The sequence below is a fragment of the Antechinus flavipes genome, chromosome 6 (genome assembly GCF_016432865.1).
Source record: "Antechinus flavipes isolate AdamAnt ecotype Samford, QLD, Australia chromosome 6, AdamAnt_v2, whole genome shotgun sequence".
Lineage (NCBI taxonomy): Eukaryota > Metazoa > Chordata > Mammalia > Dasyuromorphia > Dasyuridae > Antechinus > Antechinus flavipes.
Genome location: NC_067403.1, coordinates 107,542,802 through 107,566,116, shown reverse-complemented (window position 1 = coordinate 107,566,116; position 23,315 = coordinate 107,542,802). Strand labels below are relative to the sequence as shown.

Sequence of the window (23,315 nt, the reverse complement as noted above, 5' to 3'; positions counted from 1 at the left end):
TATTGAAAGTTCTTAATTTCTATTTTATGCTTTATAACTTAACTGAGTAAATCCAATTTTATTATTTTAAAAAAATGTCTTATTTTTAACCAGGGGGAGGGGGGGGGAAGAGGAGGGGAAGAGAGAAGGGAAGAGAAACTTATCAAATGTACCTCTTTTATCTACTAGTCAAGAGCTACCAGACAGACAATGAAACCACCAGATAAAGGAAATTTCAAAAATTCTTTCAAATTAGATTTGTTGTTATTATTTGGATTTTAATTCTTCTGTTGAAATAAAATCAATTGCTAAAATTAAACCTTTCTTTTATTAGAAAACTTCTATTTGGTGGATGGAAGATGATCTTGAGTATTTAAAGGCTATATAAGAAGAGGACAAGCTCTGGCAGATTTTGCCAAGCTGGGAATGCTTTAGGTATAGCTTGCCTCTGACAACATCTCCTGCTGTTAGAAGACCACCCTAACAAATGCCTGCCAGCAAGTGGCCTCACTATGGCTTTGGTAACATATAAAGCAGATGAAAACATTAAAAGGGCACTCAGAGGGGCAGCTAATTGGTGTAGTGGATAGAGCACCAGCCCTTAAGTCAGGAGGACCTGAGTTCAAATCTAGCTTCAGACACTTAGTACTTCCTGGCTATGCGACTCTGGGAAAGTCACTTAACCCCAATTATCTCAGCAAAATTTTTTTAAAAAGCGGGGGGCGGGGGTTGCTCGGTCTTGTGTAGCCCATTTTGTAGTGAAAGAGGCAGAGAGACGACAAAGAATGCTATGAATTCTTTAGTGCTTATTAACTTACTGACATTCTGAATGTGAGTTCTCTGCAATATACCATGAGAAGACATAAATAAGTTGTGACTAAATGGAAAAATGGTTCATGTGTTCTCAGTTCTAGAGACAAATACTTATCATAATAAACAGAATTGTAGCTTATGTACCTACATCTTTTGGAGATGAATTAATAAAGTTTTCCGTGAAGAATTCTATAAGATTCTCCAATCAAATCAAACTATACTTTAAAACTTAATGACATTAACAAGAAGGTTGAAAAACCATTAGAAAATATGTTCTGGGTGAAACTTGCCAAAGGTCTGTAGATACTCAGATATCTTACAATTATATTTGTATTATCATAAAAAAGAGCCATAAGAGCTATTAGACATGGTTGAACACTGAACAATGTTACAAAAAATGAAATTAATAAATTCTTATAGAAAATGACTGGATGAAGGTATCGTTTTGGAATTAAGTGATCTGTATGCAGTCAGATTATCGATTAAAGAACAGATCTACTTATTAACAAATGAGAAGAAAGGATAATGAATATACAAAACAGAACCTTCATGGAGGATTTATGGGAGGTTATGGACAAGAATCTCATAGAATGGTATGGATGGGCTGCAGTATATGTCACTGGAGGGAGTACCCCCATGGATAAAATAAGAAATCCAGTGAAGTATCAAAGAAGCTGCAATAACTGATCCTATCATAGGAACACTTCAGTCATTATGACTTACAATACCTTTTACTACAGGAACCACAAGGAATTTATAAAGATCTTATTATTAATAAAGCAATGAAACTATTTTCATGGAAGGTTTTAATAAATTAATAACCCTCCCCACCTCCCTGGCCAAGAAAGACATTTTTCTTTGGACCACGCAAAAGAATACCAGGCTCTTTTTCAGCAGCCAAGTCATTTTTTCCTCCTTCAAGTAATAAGTTGTTGTGAGTGAATCCTCCCAAGTGATAAGGATATTCGATACCTGTTATAAAAATATCAAACATATTGTTTGTAACATAGCTAATAAAGATAAACTACCAATTTGGATATAGATATATTTTCAATATAAGATTCTCAAACAAAATTATCTATGTCTTAGTATGTCTTTGAGGAACCTGAATTCAGATATGTCCCTTGGAATTAAAACATGAACCTAATGAAACAAAACAAATAGGTATTCTCTACTATGCCTAATGCTGGTATGATAGTGACCACCTTTGAAGGCTGCCCTAACACAGCGTGAAGGCTCTGGCATAACCTACAAAACTAGAGAAGCTTCTAGAATAGTCCAAAGATGCACCATAGCTGTCATTTGACAAATGCCCCCAGGTTGGCTTTGGATCATAAAAACTCTCTAAGACTGTTTGCTAAGTTACAGAGAAACTGTAATGAGTTTCAACAGAGGCAATAACTATATCAAAATACCACAGATTCTCAAAGTATTGAAAAGAATACTGATGTTTTGTTATTGCTAAAGTTTTCTTTTGGGAAAGCCAGAGTAGTGGTAATGAGATTATGATTATGGAATCAAGTATAACTGGGCTCAAGTCTTATCTGTATTACTTACTATGTAGATGATCCATAAATCCTGTAAGAGATATAGATTACTATTCTACTCTTTAACATAGGGAGGATTTTTTAAAATCATAGGTTAAGAACTTGAAGGGATCTTCAGAGTCCAAATGCCTGTAATTTTATGCTTACTAGTGACTTAATTTAGAATGACTTTAAATAAATTTTTTTGAGAAAAATGTCACTGTTTTACATTTTACAAAGCACATAGCCTATATAGTATAAAGCAATGATTTGGAAATTTTAGTAGCATTCTTAGCATATCAGAAAAGTGAATGATGATTTCATCTATTTAACAAAGCCAATGAGAGGTAAGCCAATTTACTTATGGATATTGATACCTGAGATTTTTCTTGATACCTTAAAGTATGTATATAACTGCCACAAGAAAATTCATAGGTTATGATTTAGTTTAATTCATAAGGAGACCACAAATTATGAATACTCTTTAACAGAGACATATAATCATTTTAATAAAACAAGATATATGTATATATACATATATCTATGTATTTGAAACACCTGTACTATAAAATAAAAATAAGATTATTCAAATAGATTGATATGAGATATTTAAAATACTAAATTCTACTGTATAATATCATCTTTCTACCTCCTGATTATTCACAGCTAGGAAAAAAGATAAATTTTCTTGCTTTTTCTATACTCAAATACTTTTTAAATTTAGAAAAAAACAAGCCCTGAAATACAGGAAGAAGAAATAATAGCTGTTACCAATAAGAATGATCACTCTGGAAGTATGTTCCCTCATTCATTAAAACCCAATCAAGCACTTATATATTTCCAGAATAGTCCACTCTTAGTCTCGCCATCTATTATAATTAGTTGAAACGCCTAAGACTGGAGCCTTATGTCACAGGCAATTCTTCAGAAAGTAAGGACTGACTCTGAATGTAAGAACTAAGAATACTGAAAAAAATATATACTAGAGAAAATGAGCCTATTTGTGACATATTTATAAAAAATTCCCCTAATAGTTACATAAATATATTATTTTCCAATAATGTTATCTTTGAATTTTAATGTATACCAAAATTTGAATTATTTTCATTTAAATAATACCTCAAATAATATAGCAGGAATAAAAGTACCTTGATCTCCAGAGCATAAACCTAATGTAATGTAATATAATGTAAATAAGAAATGTCCCCATATAGCTACTCTAATTGCCAAGAGGTTGTCATTTTAGGCACCTTAAGAGTTCTAAGTAATCTGCATCATGTGCTTCTAATTCCTTAGAGAAATAAAGGGTAATAGGTTTCAGTCTTATTATCTTTACAAAATTAGGACAGAGTCCCTGGTGAAGAGGACTATAATCACTGAGGACAGAATCAATGAGTTCTTTGGCTCAACAGTTCCAATAAGAGGGATGCTATATCTCACCACTTTCTTCAACTACCAATCCACCTATCACTAACCACCAATCAACCCTAGCAATCTCTAACCCTACCACTTATATGTTACTAACAATTTGGTACTCTCAACCATTTCTTTTTCCTAGACATTCATTCCTTCTTTCTTTGACTTCTATGACACTGCTCTTTTTCTCTCTTAGTTCTCCTATTTATCTGATCTTTCCCCCGCTTCTCACAGTTGCTAATCATAATCCCCCTACCCAATGGGGATGTAGCTAGTAATATTGATGGTAAGCACCTGAAACTTAATATGTCCCAAACAATAGTCATTAAAACTCATCCTTCATTCATGTTTATCTGCTTATATCAAATATATCACCATCCTTAAAAGTTACACAGATTTACAGCCATACAGTCATCCTTTATCTATCTTCCTTACCTCTTTCTCATCCTTTCCTTTTCTCCACTCACAACATTTCAACCATAAATCATACACTCAGCAGCTCTTGCCTATATTATAGTAAAATGCTTAATTAGACTGTATCTAATCTCTGTTCTACAATTAATGTTCTACACCTATATTTTCCATGAAAAGTCTTTGTGCAGAGGCTCAACAAATGTATGGGTTGGACTAAGGGCCCTGAAGGCCTTTCCAATTCTAAAATTTTGTGATTATCTCCACAAGTTCAGACATGTCATTGCTCCCTCCAATTTTTTTTTTATCATCACATAATTCTTTTTAAAAGCAATTAATTGAGTTTACTGATATAACAAAATGCCATATTTCTAGTTTTTTTTTATACTTTACCCATTATTATATGGAAAATCATTGAGTTAAAATTATATATCCTCATATTTCTCAAATCCTACACAAATTTTAAAAAATTTTTCAGTTTTCACAACTGAATTTTGTAAATTATAACTTAAGAACTTTTTAAAGAAAAAAGCATTGGATACATTCTATATCATACACATTCTATCTTTAATCAATCATATAAAATCTTAAATGCTTTATGTGTATATATAATGTACACATCTATCTTTTCATCCTTACTAGATTATAACTATATTAAAATGATTAATGAACACATCTTGATCTGTAACTGTGACCTCTACAACTACATTATTTTGCACAAAGTCTTATATATTTGTTGAATTAATAAACAAATGAAGGGAAAGGGCCTTGACAGACAATGGCAATAAACATATAGATTTGGTCTAAATAAATAAGAGGCCAGAGAATCATAAATCAGGTCCCTGGCAGAAGAAAGTTTTCCCTTGATAATCATTATGAAACTTGTAAAGAATTATCTTTTTAATAGGATAACAATATTTATGTGACTTTTTATGGTTATAAAACACTTTATATATAACATCTAATACAGTAAAAAACCAAAAACAACAACAACAACAACAACAAAAGAGGATCTGAGTCTAAAAGATCTAAGAACAATTTAAGTTCAAGGGTTTTCTATACTATTTCTTAGCCATCTAATTTTAAACTCCCTTAACCTCTTTGAGCCTATTTTCATTTTTAATGGTGAAAAAAATCTTTGCAGAGGATCATTGTGATGATCAAGTAAGAAAATAACTATTAAAAACATATTCAAAGATGTAAATCACCAAAAAGCAAAGTTTTTGATTCATTGCCAAGTTTTTGACAACATGCTGGTCAAAGGAGAGAGGGTATGCATGTTCAAGATGGTAAATTTTCTAGATATGTTTGTAAGTTTTATTCTACAAAATGGGAAACCTCTCAAATGCCTATCAGATTCTACGCCACGTGGAAGTTTGGTATGAAATTCAGCAATGTAATTTTTTTTTTTTAAAAAGCACTTAAAAAACCATAAAACTTGAGCAAATATTTAAAAGAAAAATTTCAATTAAACAAATTTTATCAAAATTATTTGAGAGGTACATGAGTATAAATTTGGCTATAAAATTTAATCCTTTTCACATAAAGGTTTTAAGGTAGCGACAATACAGTGAGGATTGTATTATTCCATTAGGCAGTAAAATACAGGACACTATAAAATTTAACTGTCACAGGTTGTTTTCTTTGTGCCTTTTATACTAGGGCTCTTAACTTGAATTTTTATACCTGCATTTCAATTTAAATGGCTTCCTTTTGTAATTGTATGAATTTTATTTTACAAATTTAAAAACCAAAAGTTTGAGAAAGAGTCCATAGGCTTCAAACTGCCAAAGTGATACATAAAATGAAATTCTACACCTAAATTTATTTCCAGAATGTGAATAACATATGCCATTAAGTGTTAATAAAATACCTAAAATCTGTTAAGATAGTATTCCTTAATGAGAACCATTAACCTACGTAAGACAGTAGGAATATTTTAATCCCTATTTAATCAGGCTTCTTTCTGGAATTAGGTATTTTTTAAATTTTCAGACATCTTCACTTCCTAGATATTTACATTTAAATTAAACTACAAAAGGAATTATGTGGATTTCTCCATATTCAGAGGGATGCCTCAATAGTTAATGCCTGAATTGGAAGCATAGGAGAGTTACAGTAAAAACAATAGCACTAAAATCAAATTAGATACTGCTACCAATTGACAACAGTGCAAAGTGCATAAGGCTCATCAATATCTGACTACTACCTGGGCATCTGTTTATTTTAATATAGCTAGAATCTCACTGAGAAGCAGAATTCACTTTCCATTTAAAGATGTCATCTGAAACAAAAGAAATCTAATTGCATTAAAAGATACTATACTCCTAGAAAATCAGGTAAGACCTATGTAACTTTGGGTATAATAAAAGCACTACTGGACTAACAATTTGGCTTTGCCAACATCTTTTTGCAAAATCTAAAATTTTCCAAAATATGATTTTCTTTCTTAATTTTGAGTAATATCTGGAAATATTAATGACTATTTCAAATCCTTTTATTTGAATATATGCACTAAAATTATTCCTAAGGCTTAAGGGTTAATACATATAGATGAAAGGTTTGTAAATATATCTATTTACAGGTAAACCTCTTAGGAAATAAAAAGTCTCTAATAGAAAAAAAAAATCAGTAAGTTTGTTGAAAAAAATGCAGCATTTTAATCTATTAATAACTCTAGTGCCTATTAAGTAAATTATTATTCAGAGGATCTAGAGTTTGATGCCACCTCAGAGGCCATCTTGTCCAACTTCATCATTTAGCAATTAAGAAAACTCAGGCTTAGGGAGGTTTGGGAATTTTGTTCAAGGACCACATAAGTAAGGATCAGAAAGAGAATTTGATCTTTAGGCCTTTGATTCTGAGGTCAGTGTTCTTTCCTTTAGATAAATACGCTTCCTCTATCCATAGAGCATACCACTATTACATAATCATGTGGAAAAAAAAAAAAAGTTTCTCCCAAAGTCCCTCAGTCATAGGCTTCAAGCCATTGTTTTCTGTAACTACTAGCTTCCTTGAAATTTTTATAAACTCATACGAAGTGTGTCTTAATAAAATAGGCATAAACTTTATTGAGGACATCATATTGTGATAAAATATTTTATGTTGATATTTTAATTATGCCAAAGTAAAATGATTAAATATAATTAGTGAATATAACTAGTATCTCATGACAACCTATGACCTTTATAAAATTCTGAGGTAGGCGTGGCAAATACTGTTATTATTCAAGAACTCACCAGGAGATGATAGATCCCTGTTTCTGCTGTACTTATGGTCCTCTTTCATATCAGCAGAATCTGAAGGTACATCATACTGAAATGAAATTTTTGGAACTTAAGGTATAAATATATTAACATAACCAAAATTTACATTAAATCAAATTACACTAGCATCTTTGTATTTAAAAAAAAAAAAAAACCCTCTTTTTATAAGTAAAAACAAAGGATAGTATTTTTCTGAAAGTATTATTATTAGCATATTAAGTTTTGTCTGAAGGGAATAAAAGTAACGAACTTGTCTGACAGACCAGAGAATGTGGTTTTCACAACGTGAGAGCCAAAAGCACAGCAAATGTTTTAATGTAATTTATTAGATTGTTGTGATGGAAGAGAAAGAAGAGCAAAGAGATTAACTGTGTATCATTTTGATCAAAGAAAATAAAAATTGCTCAATTTATTGTCTCCTTGGGTTATATATCAAATGACAGAATTTCAGAGCCTCTTTGAAAAGAAAGTCAGATAATAACTTACCTGATTTTAAATACTATTAGAAACAAAGTTATTTCAAAACCATCATCAAGTTTATCAGATTCTCTGGCCTGATGTAGGGAATAGAGGGCTGGACGTGGCATCAGGAATTTTGTTTCAAACACCAATTAGGAATATAACTGTAAGCAAGTCATTTAACCTGAGGCTTAGTTTCCAAACCTATAAAATGGGGATAATACATGCAGTATTTACTTCATAGAGTTTTTGTAAAGTTTCAAAATAATGTAGGCATACTCCTTTGTAATTTTAAAAGAACTATATAAATGCCAGTTAATATTAATTATTTAATTTTAAAAAGTCTGCTTAATCAAGGGTTATTAAATTTTTACCACATCTTTTATTTCATAAAGATGAATATAAAGTTTCAGCATATTTTAAAAATGCTTTAAGGAATATAAAATACCTTTTTAAAGTGTAGGAGCATTTCTGTTTCAAGGAGGGTGACACGACTTAAAAGATTATTCCAGACCATTTCATCTATAATCACTTTTCCTTTCAGCTGTTCTTCCAAATAACGTAACTTATCCTCTATCAAACTCTGTTTTTTAAGTTTTTCTTGACATTCAGCAAGAATATTTCGTATTTCTGCAATCTCAAAATTTATATCAGAGTCCTGAAAGAATAATAATAAAAAATCAATAAGTTTTATTATCTAGTCCCATGATGAAAGTTCTTCTAAAATAATGGCAAACTTCCTGCCCCCCCTCCCCCCCATTTCTAACAGATTGTTCAGCATTTACAGTAAAAGAATGTAGAATCTAGTCTTTAGTAAAAGCACCCAGCAGCAACACCAAGAGAAAATACACAAAGGCTTTTTATTCATTTTTTCTGTCATGTCCAACTTTTTATAGGACCATTTGGGGTTTTCTTGGCAAAGATTTGAAGTGGTTTCCCATTTTGCCAGCTCATTTTATAGATGAGCAAACTGAGACAAATGGGGTTAATGATCATTCTAGGGTTACACAAACCTTAAATGAATTCAATCTCATTTGAATTCTTTCTGATTCTAGGCCTAGCACTCTATCCACCTATTTGTCCCTACACAAAGGTTAGAATATTAAAAACAATGTTAAAAGGGGCAGCTGAACTCAGCCAAACACATATTGGTTCTTCAGAATATAAAATGAAGGGTACACACCTCACTTCACATTAGATAATATATGTAGGGCAAGGATAATGGGTTCAGAATATTACATATGTTGATATTTCTGCCTTCTAGTATTATCTTTTGTTTTCACTTCATCTATATTTCCCAAATTACCCTTTAACTCTACCCTTTGCAAGGAATCATATCGTAAATTAGAAAAACCAATACATTTAAAGAGTCTGATATAATCTGAAGTGTTTCATTCTCAAAGTCTCCTCTCTATGCAAAAGGAAGGAGACAATCGTGGCTGACATACTTTCACATCGTTCAATTTCAATTTTTATATGCCTAATTTCTTTCCATTTTACACTGTTAGGGTAATTGAATATACCTGTTTCTACTTCACTTTGTATTAGGTCATATAATTCTTGCTATGCTCTTTTGTATTTATCAGTGACTGTTTCTTAGCACAGAGCAACATTCACTGCATTCATATGCTATAATTTATTTATAGCCATTTGTAATTGTTTTACCAAATAATGTCAAAAGTATAGGTAACCTTCAAAGAGGAGTGATATATTTTTGTGTAAAATATTTTATGCAATTTTTAATGCAAATAGTCATTTTTTAAAATCTCAGACATTAGGCTCCCTTTGAAGTACATACCTCAGAAGAAGAGGAGTCTCTAGCTCAAAAGGTAAGGAAGGACATTTTCATCCCTCCCCCTCTATAAATCCAATTTACTTTTATGATGGTTGGATGCATTCATAGCTCTACCAAGAGTCCATTAATGTGCCCATCTTTCTACACCCCTTTAAAACTGACCATTCCTATCTTTTGTCACCTTTACCAATTAACTAGGTGTGAGGTGAAGCTTCATGTTATTTTGATGTGCACGGCTCATTTTATTGTCTTAGACTCTGTATCTTTTGGTGAACAACTTTTGAACTTATATATATTTTAGGTTTCTATCTCAGATATTATACCCTTATATCATAGATATTTGAAGATATTTTCTCAGTTGTCTTCTCTCTTTCTAGTTCTATAATATCCTCTCAATCCCTTTATTACATGATTCTCAAAAGTTGAAAAAGAAAGCACACTACCAAACTCCTTTCGTAAGACAAATATAATTCAGACATCCAAATCAGGGGAAAACAAAGCAGAGAGAGAGAGAGAGAGAGAGAGAGAGAGAGAGAGAAAGAGAGAGAATGTGTGTGTGAGAGAATTAGAGATCAGTTATTTACTAAAGAATAATGATTTTAAAGTTTTAAATAAAATCCTAGGGAAAAAAATCTATAGGAATAAATCCCTAAAATTATTCAGAAGACTATGCTTAAGTTATGCTAGAGATCCAAGAATAATCATTATTGGTTAATCAATGAACATAATAATCATATCAAAAAACAAAAACATCATATACCATAAATTCACATCAATTATATAGGAAAATATTTTATAAACTACAACATTATGCTAAACGTCTTATAAAAATGAGAATATTAAATTTTGGAGGATTTATAGGAAAATAGGTACACTGAGACATTGTTGGTAGAGGTGTTAATCAGAACAACTTTGAAAAATAATTTGGAATTACATAGTGACGAAAATATCTGAAATTCCATTATTAAGCATATATCTCAGGAGGTCAGTGATAAAAGGAAAATACCTAAGTATTTATAGTCGTACTTTTTATGACAGCAAATAATTTTATGGTAGCAAAGAAAGAAAAGCAGATGCTCATCTGTTGGGGAATGGCTAAATGAAATTGTATTTCAATTGTATTCAATCGAGTTGTATTTGAACGTAACAATATAATTATGCTTCATTTAAAAAAAAAAAAGACTTAATGTGATAAAGAAAAAAGCATGGAAAGTTTTACATGAACTAATATAGAGTGGAAAAGAGCCAAGAAAAAATATACAATCACATTAACACCAAGAATTATATAAAAACACATACTGATAAAATCAAAAGGCAATGTTGAAAACTTATAAAGAACAAGCTGGCTCAAAAGAAGAGATAAGAGAAGACATTCCCACCTCTATGCAACAATGGGGAATCAGATGTCCATTATAATGTCCATTATAATAACAGCTAGTGTTTACTTAAAGCTTATTGTGTTCTACACTACCCAGTTGCCTCTACATTTAAAAAATGTTTCATTATTTGTTCAGATGTTAATTTTATTTGTTCAAACATATTAATTTTTTTCACTTTTTTTCCTCTTACTGTCTTTAAAAAATATTATTTGCTTTAAGGCATGGCTTTCTTGACAGAAAGGAAAATAATAGTGACATTTTAAAAATTAATAAAACTTATTTTAAAATAGAAAAAAACAAAAACACTACAATTCTTATAATATCAATAGATTTGGAAAGTCTTTGACAAACTACAATACTCATTTATGCAAAACTCTTTATAAGTATAGATATAGAAGTCACTTTAAAAAAAAATGATAGAAAGTGTGTATTTAAAAACAAAAGCTAGTATAATTTGCCATTTGAAGCACTATAAGCTTTCTCATTAAATTAATGACTAAAGTAAAGATGGTCTTAAGCTTTCTCATTAAATTAATGACTAAAGTAAAGATGGTCCTTCAGTTTCTACACAAATTGAAATAGTTATCAAATGTTAAAATGTTATCAAAAGCAGCATGCAAAGAAATTAAAGACCTAAATACAGACAGGAAATTTGTTGATAACACTATGGCTCATTCAGAAAACCATGCAGAATTAGCAAAGAAACTGAAACAATTGTTTTTAGTAAAGGGAGTCAGGTTAAGAATTCACACACACACACACATACACACCAAGGATTTCTATGCAGTGCTAAATTTAAGAGAAAATAAAATGGGAAGTCCCATTAAAATAACAAAATTCATCATAATGTGGGAGTTAACCTAAGGCATATTCAAGACATATAAATACAAATCATAAAATAAAATTTAAAAATATAATATAAAATACAAATATAAAATTATAAAAATTAATTCTTTAACTTGAGGAATATTCACTCTCATGGCTGGACAATGCCAATATGATAAAAAAAAAATCACTACTTAAATTAGATTACAAATTTAATATTATGTTAACCAAACTATTTATATATGCTATTTTATATACATTTATATTATATATGATAATTTATATGTAGGCAAAATAATGATTCATTTGGCAGGATAAAAGATATAGCGTCTTAAGGGAAACAAAAAGAAAAAGTTAAAAGATAGTATTAATACTTTTCACCTCAAATTATGATAAAATGCAGTACCAAAATTTTGTACTGGTTAAAAAATAAAGGCAGATCTGAGGAGGAGAGTAGATGAAAAAAGAACCAAAAAGAATTAAAAGAAAACCAGTTCAGATACCTTTCATAGCTAATGACATGGGAGACATGTTTTTTGTTTTTAACAATTTTTAACCAAAAAAGGAAGAGCCAATCAAAAGATAATATAGGTAATTTTGATTACATACAAATGAAAACCTCTTACACAAACAAAATCAATCCAACTAGTTTAAAAAGTTGTCAAATGTGGGAAAGAATTACATCAAATATCTCTAATAGGTCTGATATTGAAGATATAAATAAAAGTAGACCAAGAAGCAACTTTTCCCTCCTCCAAGGGATAAATGGTAAAAGGCTATACACAAGGCGTTCTGAAAAGAATTACTATAGATTATTAGTAAATAAAAATGAGATGGTTCCAAATAACTAATAAAAGAGAGGAAAATCAAACAATTTGGAGGTTTTACTTAATACCTAGCCAACTGGAAAAGATAGGAAAATTAAATAGACAATGTTGGGGGGATGGAGAAGGGACCTTGTATACGAAGCTGTGACAGGGTCCAACCATTTTGGAAAAAGCAATTTTTTTTGTAACATGCCTTATATACTGATAACAGCACTTTCTGTGATAGCAAAGAAGAAAAAACAAGGTAGCTGCCTATTCCTAAGGAATGGCTAACCAGAATATGGTACATGAATGTAAAGGTATATTACTGTGCCATAAGAAACTGTGAATATTACAAATTCAGAGAGAACTGGAAAACTTTTATAGTATGACACAGAATAAAATAGGAAGAACCAAGAAAAACAAATAGAAAGAATATTAAGAAAGTGAATACAGATGATAAACTCCAGATTAAAAATAAGAAAATATCTTCCACCATCTTCTATTCAGAAATGGAAAACTTGGTTGTTACTGGATAACTGTGTTAAAATGTTCTTTTATGTGTGTGTGTGTGTATGTGTGTATATTTAAGTGATACAAATACAGAATTATACATACATAAACATAAAAAATTACTACAAGAGAGGGATTGTTGGGGAAAGGAGTAAGTAAAAGTAATTTTGTAATTGTAAAGTTATATCTAACTTAAAGTTATGTAAAAACAAAAGATATCAATATATTTTTAAATTTAAAAAGATTATTCCAGACCAGTTCCTGCATAATCACTTTTCCTTTCAGTTGTTCTTCCAAATAACGTAACTTATCCTCTATCAATATCTGTTTTTTAAGTTTTTCTTGACATTCAGCAAGCATACGCCGTAGGTCTTCAATCTTAGCATTAAGTTCTGTGTCCTGAAATAATTATTAAAAAATACCTGTTAGGTTTTAAAATACCATACTCAAGATTGAAGTTCTTTTTAGTATTTGACTTTGTTTTTATTTGGTATAAAGTACCTGGTGTTCAGGAAAAACATCTAGTATCAAGAGCAGAAAACAACAAAAGCAATGACAATGATTTCAAAAGCAAAAACAAATAAAGCCCATAGCGCCAAAAAGTAACTGAACTCAGATCATTGGTAAAGAACAATCTTCTTTCTGAGAAATAGAAAACACATTCTCCTGACAAGAGAAGTAGAAAGGAACAAGAGAGGTGGAATACCACAGCAAATGCTATAGATTTTACTTAATTGTTTATCTTAGTTATAAAGTAAAAAGCTAATGAGCCAAAGTCAGAGCAAAGAAATATTGGGAAATAATTATGATGCAAAAACAACACAACCTGGAGGCTTCAAAAAACAATCTTTAAAACAACCTAGTATGTCTTATTTTTTGAAGTTATATTTGATGCATTTCTGATTAGTGAACATTTACCACACAGGAAAGAATATTTTGGCTGGTAATATATATTAAAAGATGGCTGAGAAGTATGGGTGAATCAACAAGAGACAAAAAGTTAAGAAACAAAAGAAACAAGAGAGTAGTACAAACCAGAAGCAGTAGTGAGAGGGCAGCAACAGCAGATGTATTAATAAGATTAGGAGCAGTGATGGGAGAAGAGAACTGCTGAGAGTAGCCATAATGAGAGGCCAATACTAAAAAAGATAATTTAGGGGTACCTCGAACTGAAAACTTAAGCTCTCAGGGGCACTTCTAAACACTGTAGTATATAAGGACATCAGCATATACACTAAGGCGTGATAACCTGTAGAGTTTGGCAATTTGGGGAGGACATTACTGCGTACAGTATGTTAGGAAGTAAGCAAGCCAAAACATTTAAGTCTTCTGCTTACACCAGTAATACCTGTATCTTTATGCAACTAAAAATAAGTACAAATTAAGGAGTTAAGAACATGTAAAATGAGAAAACTTGATAGACGCAGCTAGATGGCTCAGTGAATAAAGCACTGGGCCTGGCATGAGGAAGATGCCGAGTTCAAATCCAGCCTCAGGCTTTACAAGCTGCATGATCTGGGATAAGTCATTCAACTTAAGTAAATGGCAAACCAAATCTATATCATTGCCAAGAAAACCCTACATTGAGTCATAGTCAGACATAGACAAGCTAGGTCTTTCTCTTCAGATGTAGAATATTAAAAGTAGGCCCATTGCTTATACTTAAAATTGTGTTTGCTAACTAATTTTTTAATTCCTTGTAACAAGGGATGGTATTTGAAAAGAAGATGATATAAACAAAATATCTAGAAAAACCACTCTAACCTGGTTAGGAGCATCATCTTTGCCTGTGAGAGAGGGCATGTAATGTATACTATTTATTGTTGAATATGCAGTCCCCAACTTAGAATTGTTGCTGTAAAATTTATATGTACCTGAATTGTTTAAAATTCAGAACCTATTTCTTCACAGAAACAATTCCTCTTTTTTCCTTCCCATAGTTTAAATTATGATATAGTGATATGGAGATCAAACATCCAGCAAACCATCCTCTAAATAGAAACAGCCAATCCTGATCTTCTATATTTAAAAGACAATATTCTTAGATATTGTGTTTATTTATCAATGCTCATATTGAAGACCTAAAGATATCAAGAAGAGATTAAAGTGTGGTCAGTGTTCTCTTTGAGAAATTTGAGGGAGAAGATTCTGGGAAAATGGTGAAGGTCAAAAAGCTTATGGGTCTACAAATTTCTTCCACGGGGAAAAAAAAACTGCCTTAAGGAAAAAAAAAAAAATGCAAAGTAGGGCAAAGAATTGTTCTACTAAGAAGACCCCAACAAAGACTTGCTCTACAGGGACTTGAAGTTCAGTACCAATGAAGTACAAACAACTCCAGTCAATTCTGTGGAATCAAATATAAGCCCTAAAGACAACTGGGATAGAAAGGCAGTTTTAGTCTAAGAAACTTTCATCTAAGGATGAAAGAGGCAACTGAGCCTGAATGTCCAATAAAGGAAAAGGGATTTCCACAGAAAAGGGACACCAAGCACAATTGTGCTATCCAGACTGCCTATGCCACAGAACAGGAATTAGTACCTGGTGAATGCAGTAGTAGAAGGAATCAGGAACCTATTGGCTGTGGGCACCTGCAGGAGAGCAGAGTCCCTGGTTTCAGTTCCAGGGAAGAAAGGACAGCTATATTTTGTAGCCACAGAAGGGTCTTTGGCTTAGAAGAGGAGAGGAAAGCCTAAAAGTTGAGTCGCAGGACAGACCTCAAAAAATAACACATAAAGAAGGACCTGAGGCTTAGAACATTATTTCTTATAACTTGGGTGTAGAATTTAATTGTACTAAAAGTATTAAAAACAAAACAAACAAAAAGAACAAGCAAAGGCTTTAAAAGAACCCAACCACAGATAATTTACTATGTGGAAAGAGAACTACTGGTTCAAATTCAGAGAAAGATAATGGAGCTAAAAACTATCTCTTTTTTTCAATGAGAAATGTCAAATGATCTCAAGCTCAAAAGAGCACTTTAAAGTTTAAAGAACTTTAAAAATCAGAGAGATTGAGGAAAACATTTTTTAAAAGGGGGGAATCCAAGAAAATTACGAGTCAACCAATTTAAAATAAAAAAATTAAAAACATAAGAAAATAATTCCTTGAAAACAAATTGGGCAAAGGGAAACCTAATGATGCTCTAATACATAAAAAAAAAAAAAAATCAAAAGAATGAGAAAGTGGAAAAGAAATATCTCATCAGAAAAAACAACTGAACTGAAGAACAGGTTAAGGATATATTAAGAATAGTCAGAAAATTATGATAAAAAAGAATCTTGATATAAGATATTATCAAGGAAAACTGCTCAGAATTTCTAGAACAAGAAAACAAAGCAAAAATAGAAAAAAATCCACTATTACCAACTGAAAGAGTTCTCAGGAGGAAAACTTTTAGAAATATTACAATCAGCTTTCAAATCTCCCAAGTTAAGGAATACTGGAAGCAACAAGATAATTTAAATACTATGGAGCTACAATAAAGATTATACAAGATTCAGCATTCACTATATTAAAGGATCAAGGTCTTGGAATACTCTATTTCTTAGAGCAAAACAAAAGAACTAGGATTATGATCAAAGGTAACTTACTCAACAAAGTTAAGTATAATTCTGAATGGGAAAAACAAAAGGACATTTAACGAAGTGAAAAACCAAGATATTTATGACAAAAACTGCAAAATTTAAAAGGGAAATTTTAACATCTAACATCCAAGAGAAATATAAACATTTGAGATAGAGAATGATCTCTCTTACTTTATAATGGGAAGAAAAGACCTTGAGGGTTTCTGGCCAAAACAAAGAACTTCTATTTATATTTACTCTAAGAACCAGGGCCCAAATAATAACCCAGTAGGGCTTAGTCTGAAATCTACTGCTGACAAATAAAAGACAAGTCAGAGTGACTTGGGTTTAAGGCAAAAAGTCTTTAAGAAATCAAGCCAGTAAATCCCAAGATATATATCTTGAAATGTTTCAGCAGTCAAAATTTATATTCCTTTGGCAAGAGCACCCAAAGAGCATAAGGTATGATACCTTATGTAGATGGAGGTAAGGGAAGAGGAAAGGAAGGAAAAGAAGGGCAAAGAAAATAATAGAAAATGATTTGTATTGCTCAATTGGCTACTCACAGAAATTTATTTGTCCCTCCTCCTGAAAGAAGACCATGCTTTCAGAGAGGCGATGCCATGAAATGCAAGTGAAATGGATTTAAGTTAGGGTTTCCTATGCAAAGTCATCAACTTCACTTTCTCCTCTGGAGCCATCTGGATCCAGTGGCAAGATACTGCCTTGTGTTAAAGTCCTTATTTTTAAAAGGCCAAATTATACATTTAGGACCAATTATAAAGAGTGAAAAAGCTATGTTGTGATCCACACCCAGTTTCCATAGTCCTCTCTCCGGGTGTAGATGGCTCTCTTCATCACAAGATAATTGATAATTGGAAGTGTCTTCCATCATCTCAGACAATATAATTTTTTAAAAAAGACAAGCTAACATCCATTAAATGACTAAAAAAATTATCGGAGTTAGAAAAAAATAAAGTTAATTTGGAAAAACAAAAGGTCAGGAACAACAACAAAAACGGGAAAAATAGAGAGCAGATTCAGTAGCATTAAACCTTATTCTATACTGTATTATAAAACAAGAACACTGAAGTATAAAATGATAATTCTGATTATTTTAAATTGCTGACTCAATAAGATCAAATTGTTTACTTACATATGAAAATATCGGTTCTTTTATGACATTTTTATTTGGGAAGTTTGAAAGGCTTGGGTCAAGATGAATGTGATGGGGTGATTTCAAAAACTTTAGGAAGAGATAAAGAGGAGCAGTTCTCTCAGAAATGAAGCACAAAAAGAAAAATTGATTCAGAAGCTAATAGGAGAGGACATCTTACTCTTAATGAGAATGGGTTAAAGAAGGAAAAAACAGACACACACACACACACATACAAATTAGATAAGACAGATACATCTAGCAAAATATAAAAGTCTTCTAAAATCAGAAAGAAATGAGGACAAGGGGACAGGGGCAGAGGAGAAGCTAAGGGAAGGATTGTTGGAAGGTAGGTAGGGTAAGGAATACGAGGGGAAGGTAGCAGTGGAAGTACAGCAGAAAAGGAGGAGGGACAGGGTAAAACAGAATGAGAAAGAAAGTGAGGAAAATAACAATTACAGTAAAAATGTGAATGGGATGAATTTACTCACAAAATGAAAACTTTTAAGATTAAAAATCTGAGTTTAACAACGTTGTTTTCAAGAAATGCTAGAAAAATGAGATACACAAAAACAAAAAATAAAAATTAGGAATTAGAATTATGAAAAAAAAAAAACAGGGGCAGTAATCATGATCTCAGGCAAAACTAAAGCTTAGATTTTATCAAAAGAGAAAAATGGGGAAATTATACCATGTATCAGTCATATTATTCAACATTGTTTTAGACCATTTAAAATAACTGTACAGTATAAAATACCTTAAAATTGTTACCTGCCAAAACAAAAAGAGGAACTATACAAATATAAACATGAAACACTTTCTACACAATAAAGTTAGATCTAAAAATGAATATTTATTGTTTGTGGATAAGTAAAGTCAATATAATTTGATTTTATTTATTTTTCTAATTAAAGCTTTTTATTTTCAAAACATATGCGTGGATAATTTTTCAACACTGACCCTTGCAAAACCTTGTATTACAAATTCCCCCTTCCTTTTCCTTTACTCCTTCCCCTACATGGCAAGTAATCCAATATGTTAAATGTGTTAAAAATATATGTTAAATCCAATATATGCATACATATTTATACAATTATCTTGCTGCACAATAGATCAAAAAAGAAAAAAAATGTGAAAGAAAATAAAATGCAAGCAAATAACAACAAAAAGAGTGAAAATGCTATGTTGTGATCTACACTCAGTTTCCACACTCTAAGTGTAGATGGCTGTCTTCATCACAAGATAATTGAAACTGGCCTCAATCATCTCAGTCAATATAATTTTTTTAAAAAGACAATCTAACTAGGGTTAGTTTACATAAGGCCATCCCAATTAAATTACTAAAAAAGAAATCTGAGTTAGAAAAAACTAAAGTTAATTTGGAAAAACAAAAGGTCAGAAACTAAAAAAAAAAAAAAAAAAAAGGAAAGATGTAAAGAGATAAGATTCGCAGCATCAGACCTTATTTTATATTGTATTATAAAACAAGAACATTGAAGTGTAAAATGATAATTCTGATTATTTTAAATTTCTGAAGTATAAAAAGAATCATTTTGACTAATTTGAATTAAGACTTTCTTGTATAAATAAAACCCACACAGTGAAGAACAGAAGGAAATGAAAGGAAAAAACTTTTATAGACAGTCTCTCAGAATGTAATTGGGTTAAAATATTGCTGTGATATAGGAAATGATAAGCTGGTTCATTTAGAAAATAATGGAAAGATTTGGACTTATGAAGGAAGATGCTATCCACTTTGAGAGAAACATATGAAAAATGGAAATAAACATAGTACTTTCTTACATTTATGTGTATGACTGTATACATGTATGTAGATATCTATGTGAATGTTTATATATGTACATTTTATAATCTTACATATATGTGTATGTCTGCACCTAATTGTAGCCTTCTTTGGGGTAAGGGGAAATAAAGTCAAAAGTGCACCGTAGGGGACAAAAGAAAACCTGAAAGGAAGAAAAGAAAAGCTAGATAGTTTTTTAAACAATATATGGTAATTATTATATGGGTTTTCCTAAAATAGTTTACGACTAAATCCTCTCTCAGATTCTGCTATGTACATGGTAATATTTTTTCCCCTTATTTTTCATTGAAGTTTAAAATAAATTTTTTAAAAATCTAAGAAATATTTTTTTAAAAACCCATCAAAATCATTTATCATTTTTGTACTTTAGTAAGTTTCAGCTATCTGAGAAATTCATTTGAATAATGTCAAATTAATGAGATATTGATGAAATCCACCCCACCCTCAATTGCTAAACTCTTATACATAGGTGATATAGGAATAGAGTTCAGAAGAATAACTAGGTCTGAATATATAGGTTTGGAAATCATGTGCACAAAGATAATAGTATAAAATTCAACTGACATCATTTAAAAAAAAATTAAACAGTAATCCTTATAGTAGAAGACACCCGGATCTATACATTCAGGTTTGGTTTCTCTCTTGAATTTCAATTCCACATACTATTAACTATCCAAGTAGACATTTTGAACTGAATGTTTCATATGCATCTTAAAACTTCACCATGTCTAAAAGAGAAACCATCACATGTTCTTTAAAATGTCTTTCCCTCCCTCCTCTTCCTAACTTCCTTTGAGGTCAACATAATTATCTATTCAGATTTGTAACTTTAAGAGTCAACACTCAACTCTTTCTTCTACCTCAATCAATTCAGTAAGTTGCCAGGTTTTCTTGATTTTTCACATCTATAATGCTCATATCAGTTTTCTTCTCTCTACCAACACAGTAAACAATGTTACTTAGGTCCTCATTACCTGTTGCCTAGACCACTGAAAAAGACTTCTAATCTCCCTGGATATAGACTAAATTCTCTCCAATTCATTTTACATGGAGCTCCCAAAATGACAGTTTGAATGCACTGATTAAATGCTCTCCTGTTTTTCCTCTTATCTCCCAAATCAATTGTAGAAGGGATCTTTAATTTCTACATCCTTAGATATTCTGCCAGACCATCACCCCTCCTCTAAAGTCACTTTCCTCACTTCCTGTACTATCTAATCTCAAGAGATTCCTCAACACATACAGGCAATCCTTTTACTTCTCTCCAATTGCTTCTCTCTATCCCATCTGCCATTACAGGTTACTTCAAGACTTTTATTCTCTCATATCTCAATAATATCTCCTCCTATATATCTTTCAGTTCAGAATTTCATTTCATAGTTTCTTGATAAAACAGAAATCATTTCCCAATAAGCCCTTCTTCTTGCCTACTCTTCCTCTCCTTTAAAGCCAATCCTCATTTCTCCTACTTCATTTTAGTGTTCAGTAAAGTGACCCTTACCACCTTCTTTCTGTTTGAACTCTTAAATCCATCTCTTTCTATTTTCTTCAGCAGACTGCCTGATTACTGCTTCTTTCTCAGCTTCCTACAAATATGTCTACAAATATATAAATATCCTACAAATATTCTCCAATCCTAAAGAAGAAAGCACTCCTGTAACATCCCTTCAAAATCTATCCTCCCTTTCAGAGGGACATCTAGAAAAATCTATTATTCTGTGTCTTTATTTTCTCTTATTTCTCAGCATTTTGCCATGTCATCTGACCTATTAAAACTACTCTATAAAAGTTACCAATGATCTCTTAATTAACAAATGTACTGGTTTTTTTTCTTAGCTTTGTGAAAAGGAAAGGCATTGTGGAAGTGCGACAGGAATGAGGATAAAAGAATAGAAGATAGGGGGATGGGAAGTTTCTGGGAATCTCTAGCTTTCTTCAAGGTGTAGTGAGGTACCATTAATCTCACAACTGTAATTTTTTTTTTTTTTGCTCCTAGAAATTATTTTATATATATTTTGTACTTAAATATTCAATATACAAGTTGTTTTTCTATCAAAAGAATAAAAGCTCTTTGAAGGCAGAGATCCTTCAAAGTATTTTTGGTTTTGGTTTTATTGCCAAGAGTATTATTGGCACTTAAATGTTTGATGAATGAATGTAAAATCTAGCCAAATACCAAAATCATAATTATAACGCTTCACAGTATGAAATTCTACTAAAATTATAGATCTCTTTTATTCACAAGCACAACTGTTAAAATCTCACTACAAATGAACTTCATATATCACCAATCCAAATTAGTTATTACTCTTACCTAATATATTTCATTAATTCAATTAACAGTTTTGAGTCTAAGGTACAAATATATACCACAGATTTGAGTTGAACTGACTTTATAAAGCAAGGTAAAGATCAACATAAATAGCTAAAAATTAACCAGGCTAGATAATGAAATACAAACATACTTTGGAAGCTGAATAAAGCTTTTAAGTTCTCCATTTTAATTATAAGATCAAATGCTGTTATTTACTGTAAAGGGATAAAAAAACTTACTTGTGATTCACAGGTGATTTCAATAATATCTCTTCCAGGTTCAACAAAATTTTCATTACCTTCAGTTTCAGAAAAGAGTATGTGAGAAAAGTTTTCACTGTTTGGGTGACGTTCCACAATTGGCTTTTTCTGCATTTAAAAAACAAAACATACGTGAAATACTATCAAAATAACAAGCATTTACTAAACTGGTGCTCTGTATAAAAAGAGGTCCTAGGGATATGAAAACAAGAAAAAATATTTCATTCCCAGAAGCACTTTATATTCTATTGGGAGAAACAACATACTTGCAAGGTAAATATAAGATAATTTCACGGGAGTGGTAGATAAATTAGGTAAAAATTTTTTTAAAAATGTCTCAGGTAGGAAGATACTGGATCTTTTTTTTTTTTTTTAAACCTTGTCTTTAGGTATTCATAGGCACTTGACCAGCTATTTCTAAAATGGGTTCATTCATGCCTCCTTAGGCAACTTGGTGACTACCCACTACAGGGTTCCCCATATGAATATTGAATTAGTACAGCCTTAGTCCATAAATGAGTTTAGGCCACAGAACTCAGAATTCCTAAACTCAAGCAATCCACCAAACTCATTTTACCAAAATGCAGCTTTGAGCTGATCTCTAAAATTAAGGACTCTAATAGATGAATTAAAAAATCATAAATCTCTTAGTATGTGCAAAGCATTGCATATATAAATAGAAAAGGAATTCTTTTTCTAAAAGAGGAATACATATTTGAAATTTAAGCTGTAAGTCTGAGGCTTAATGGATTTCTGAATGCAGTAGCAAATCACTCAATAATACACCTTCTTTGTCATTTCAATTAATAAAACAATATCTATTTCTGAGGCCAGGAGTAAGGTACATTTCTTTTTAAGGAAAATTTCTAAGTATTTACTTGTTGAGACCATGACTGAGTAAGGGTGGCTAGAGCACCTGCAGAAAAGGCTCAGTTGCAAATCCACAAGAGCTATTGTCTGGACGAGGCTGAAGGTTTGGTAATCAATGGAAGGGTAGAGAGAGGCACGG

The 23,315-nt window shown here is 31.4% G+C and overlaps 1 protein-coding gene across 8 annotated transcripts in view; it reads right to left on the bottom strand.

The window, feature by feature from the left end:
• The window catches only part of CEP44 (centrosomal protein 44), an 87,436-nt gene that overhangs the window by 45,173 nt on the left and 18,948 nt on the right, over positions 1-23,315 (bottom strand). For 4 of the 8 annotated variants that reach the window (XM_051965926.1, XM_051965925.1, XM_051965922.1 and 1 more), the window contains exons 6-10: positions 22,286-22,414; positions 13,444-13,587; positions 8,319-8,528; positions 7,385-7,460; positions 1,624-1,764 (exon numbers count right to left, since the gene is read on the bottom strand). In XM_051965926.1, coding sequence (XP_051821886.1) covers positions 1,624-1,764; positions 7,385-7,460; positions 8,319-8,528; positions 13,444-13,587; positions 22,286-22,414 — 700 coding nt within the window. The remainder of the gene's footprint in view (positions 1-1,623; positions 1,765-7,384; positions 7,461-8,318; positions 8,529-13,443; positions 13,588-22,285; positions 22,415-23,315) is intronic. The other 4 variants (XM_051965930.1, XM_051965924.1, XM_051965928.1 and 1 more) reach the window with 3 other exon arrangements.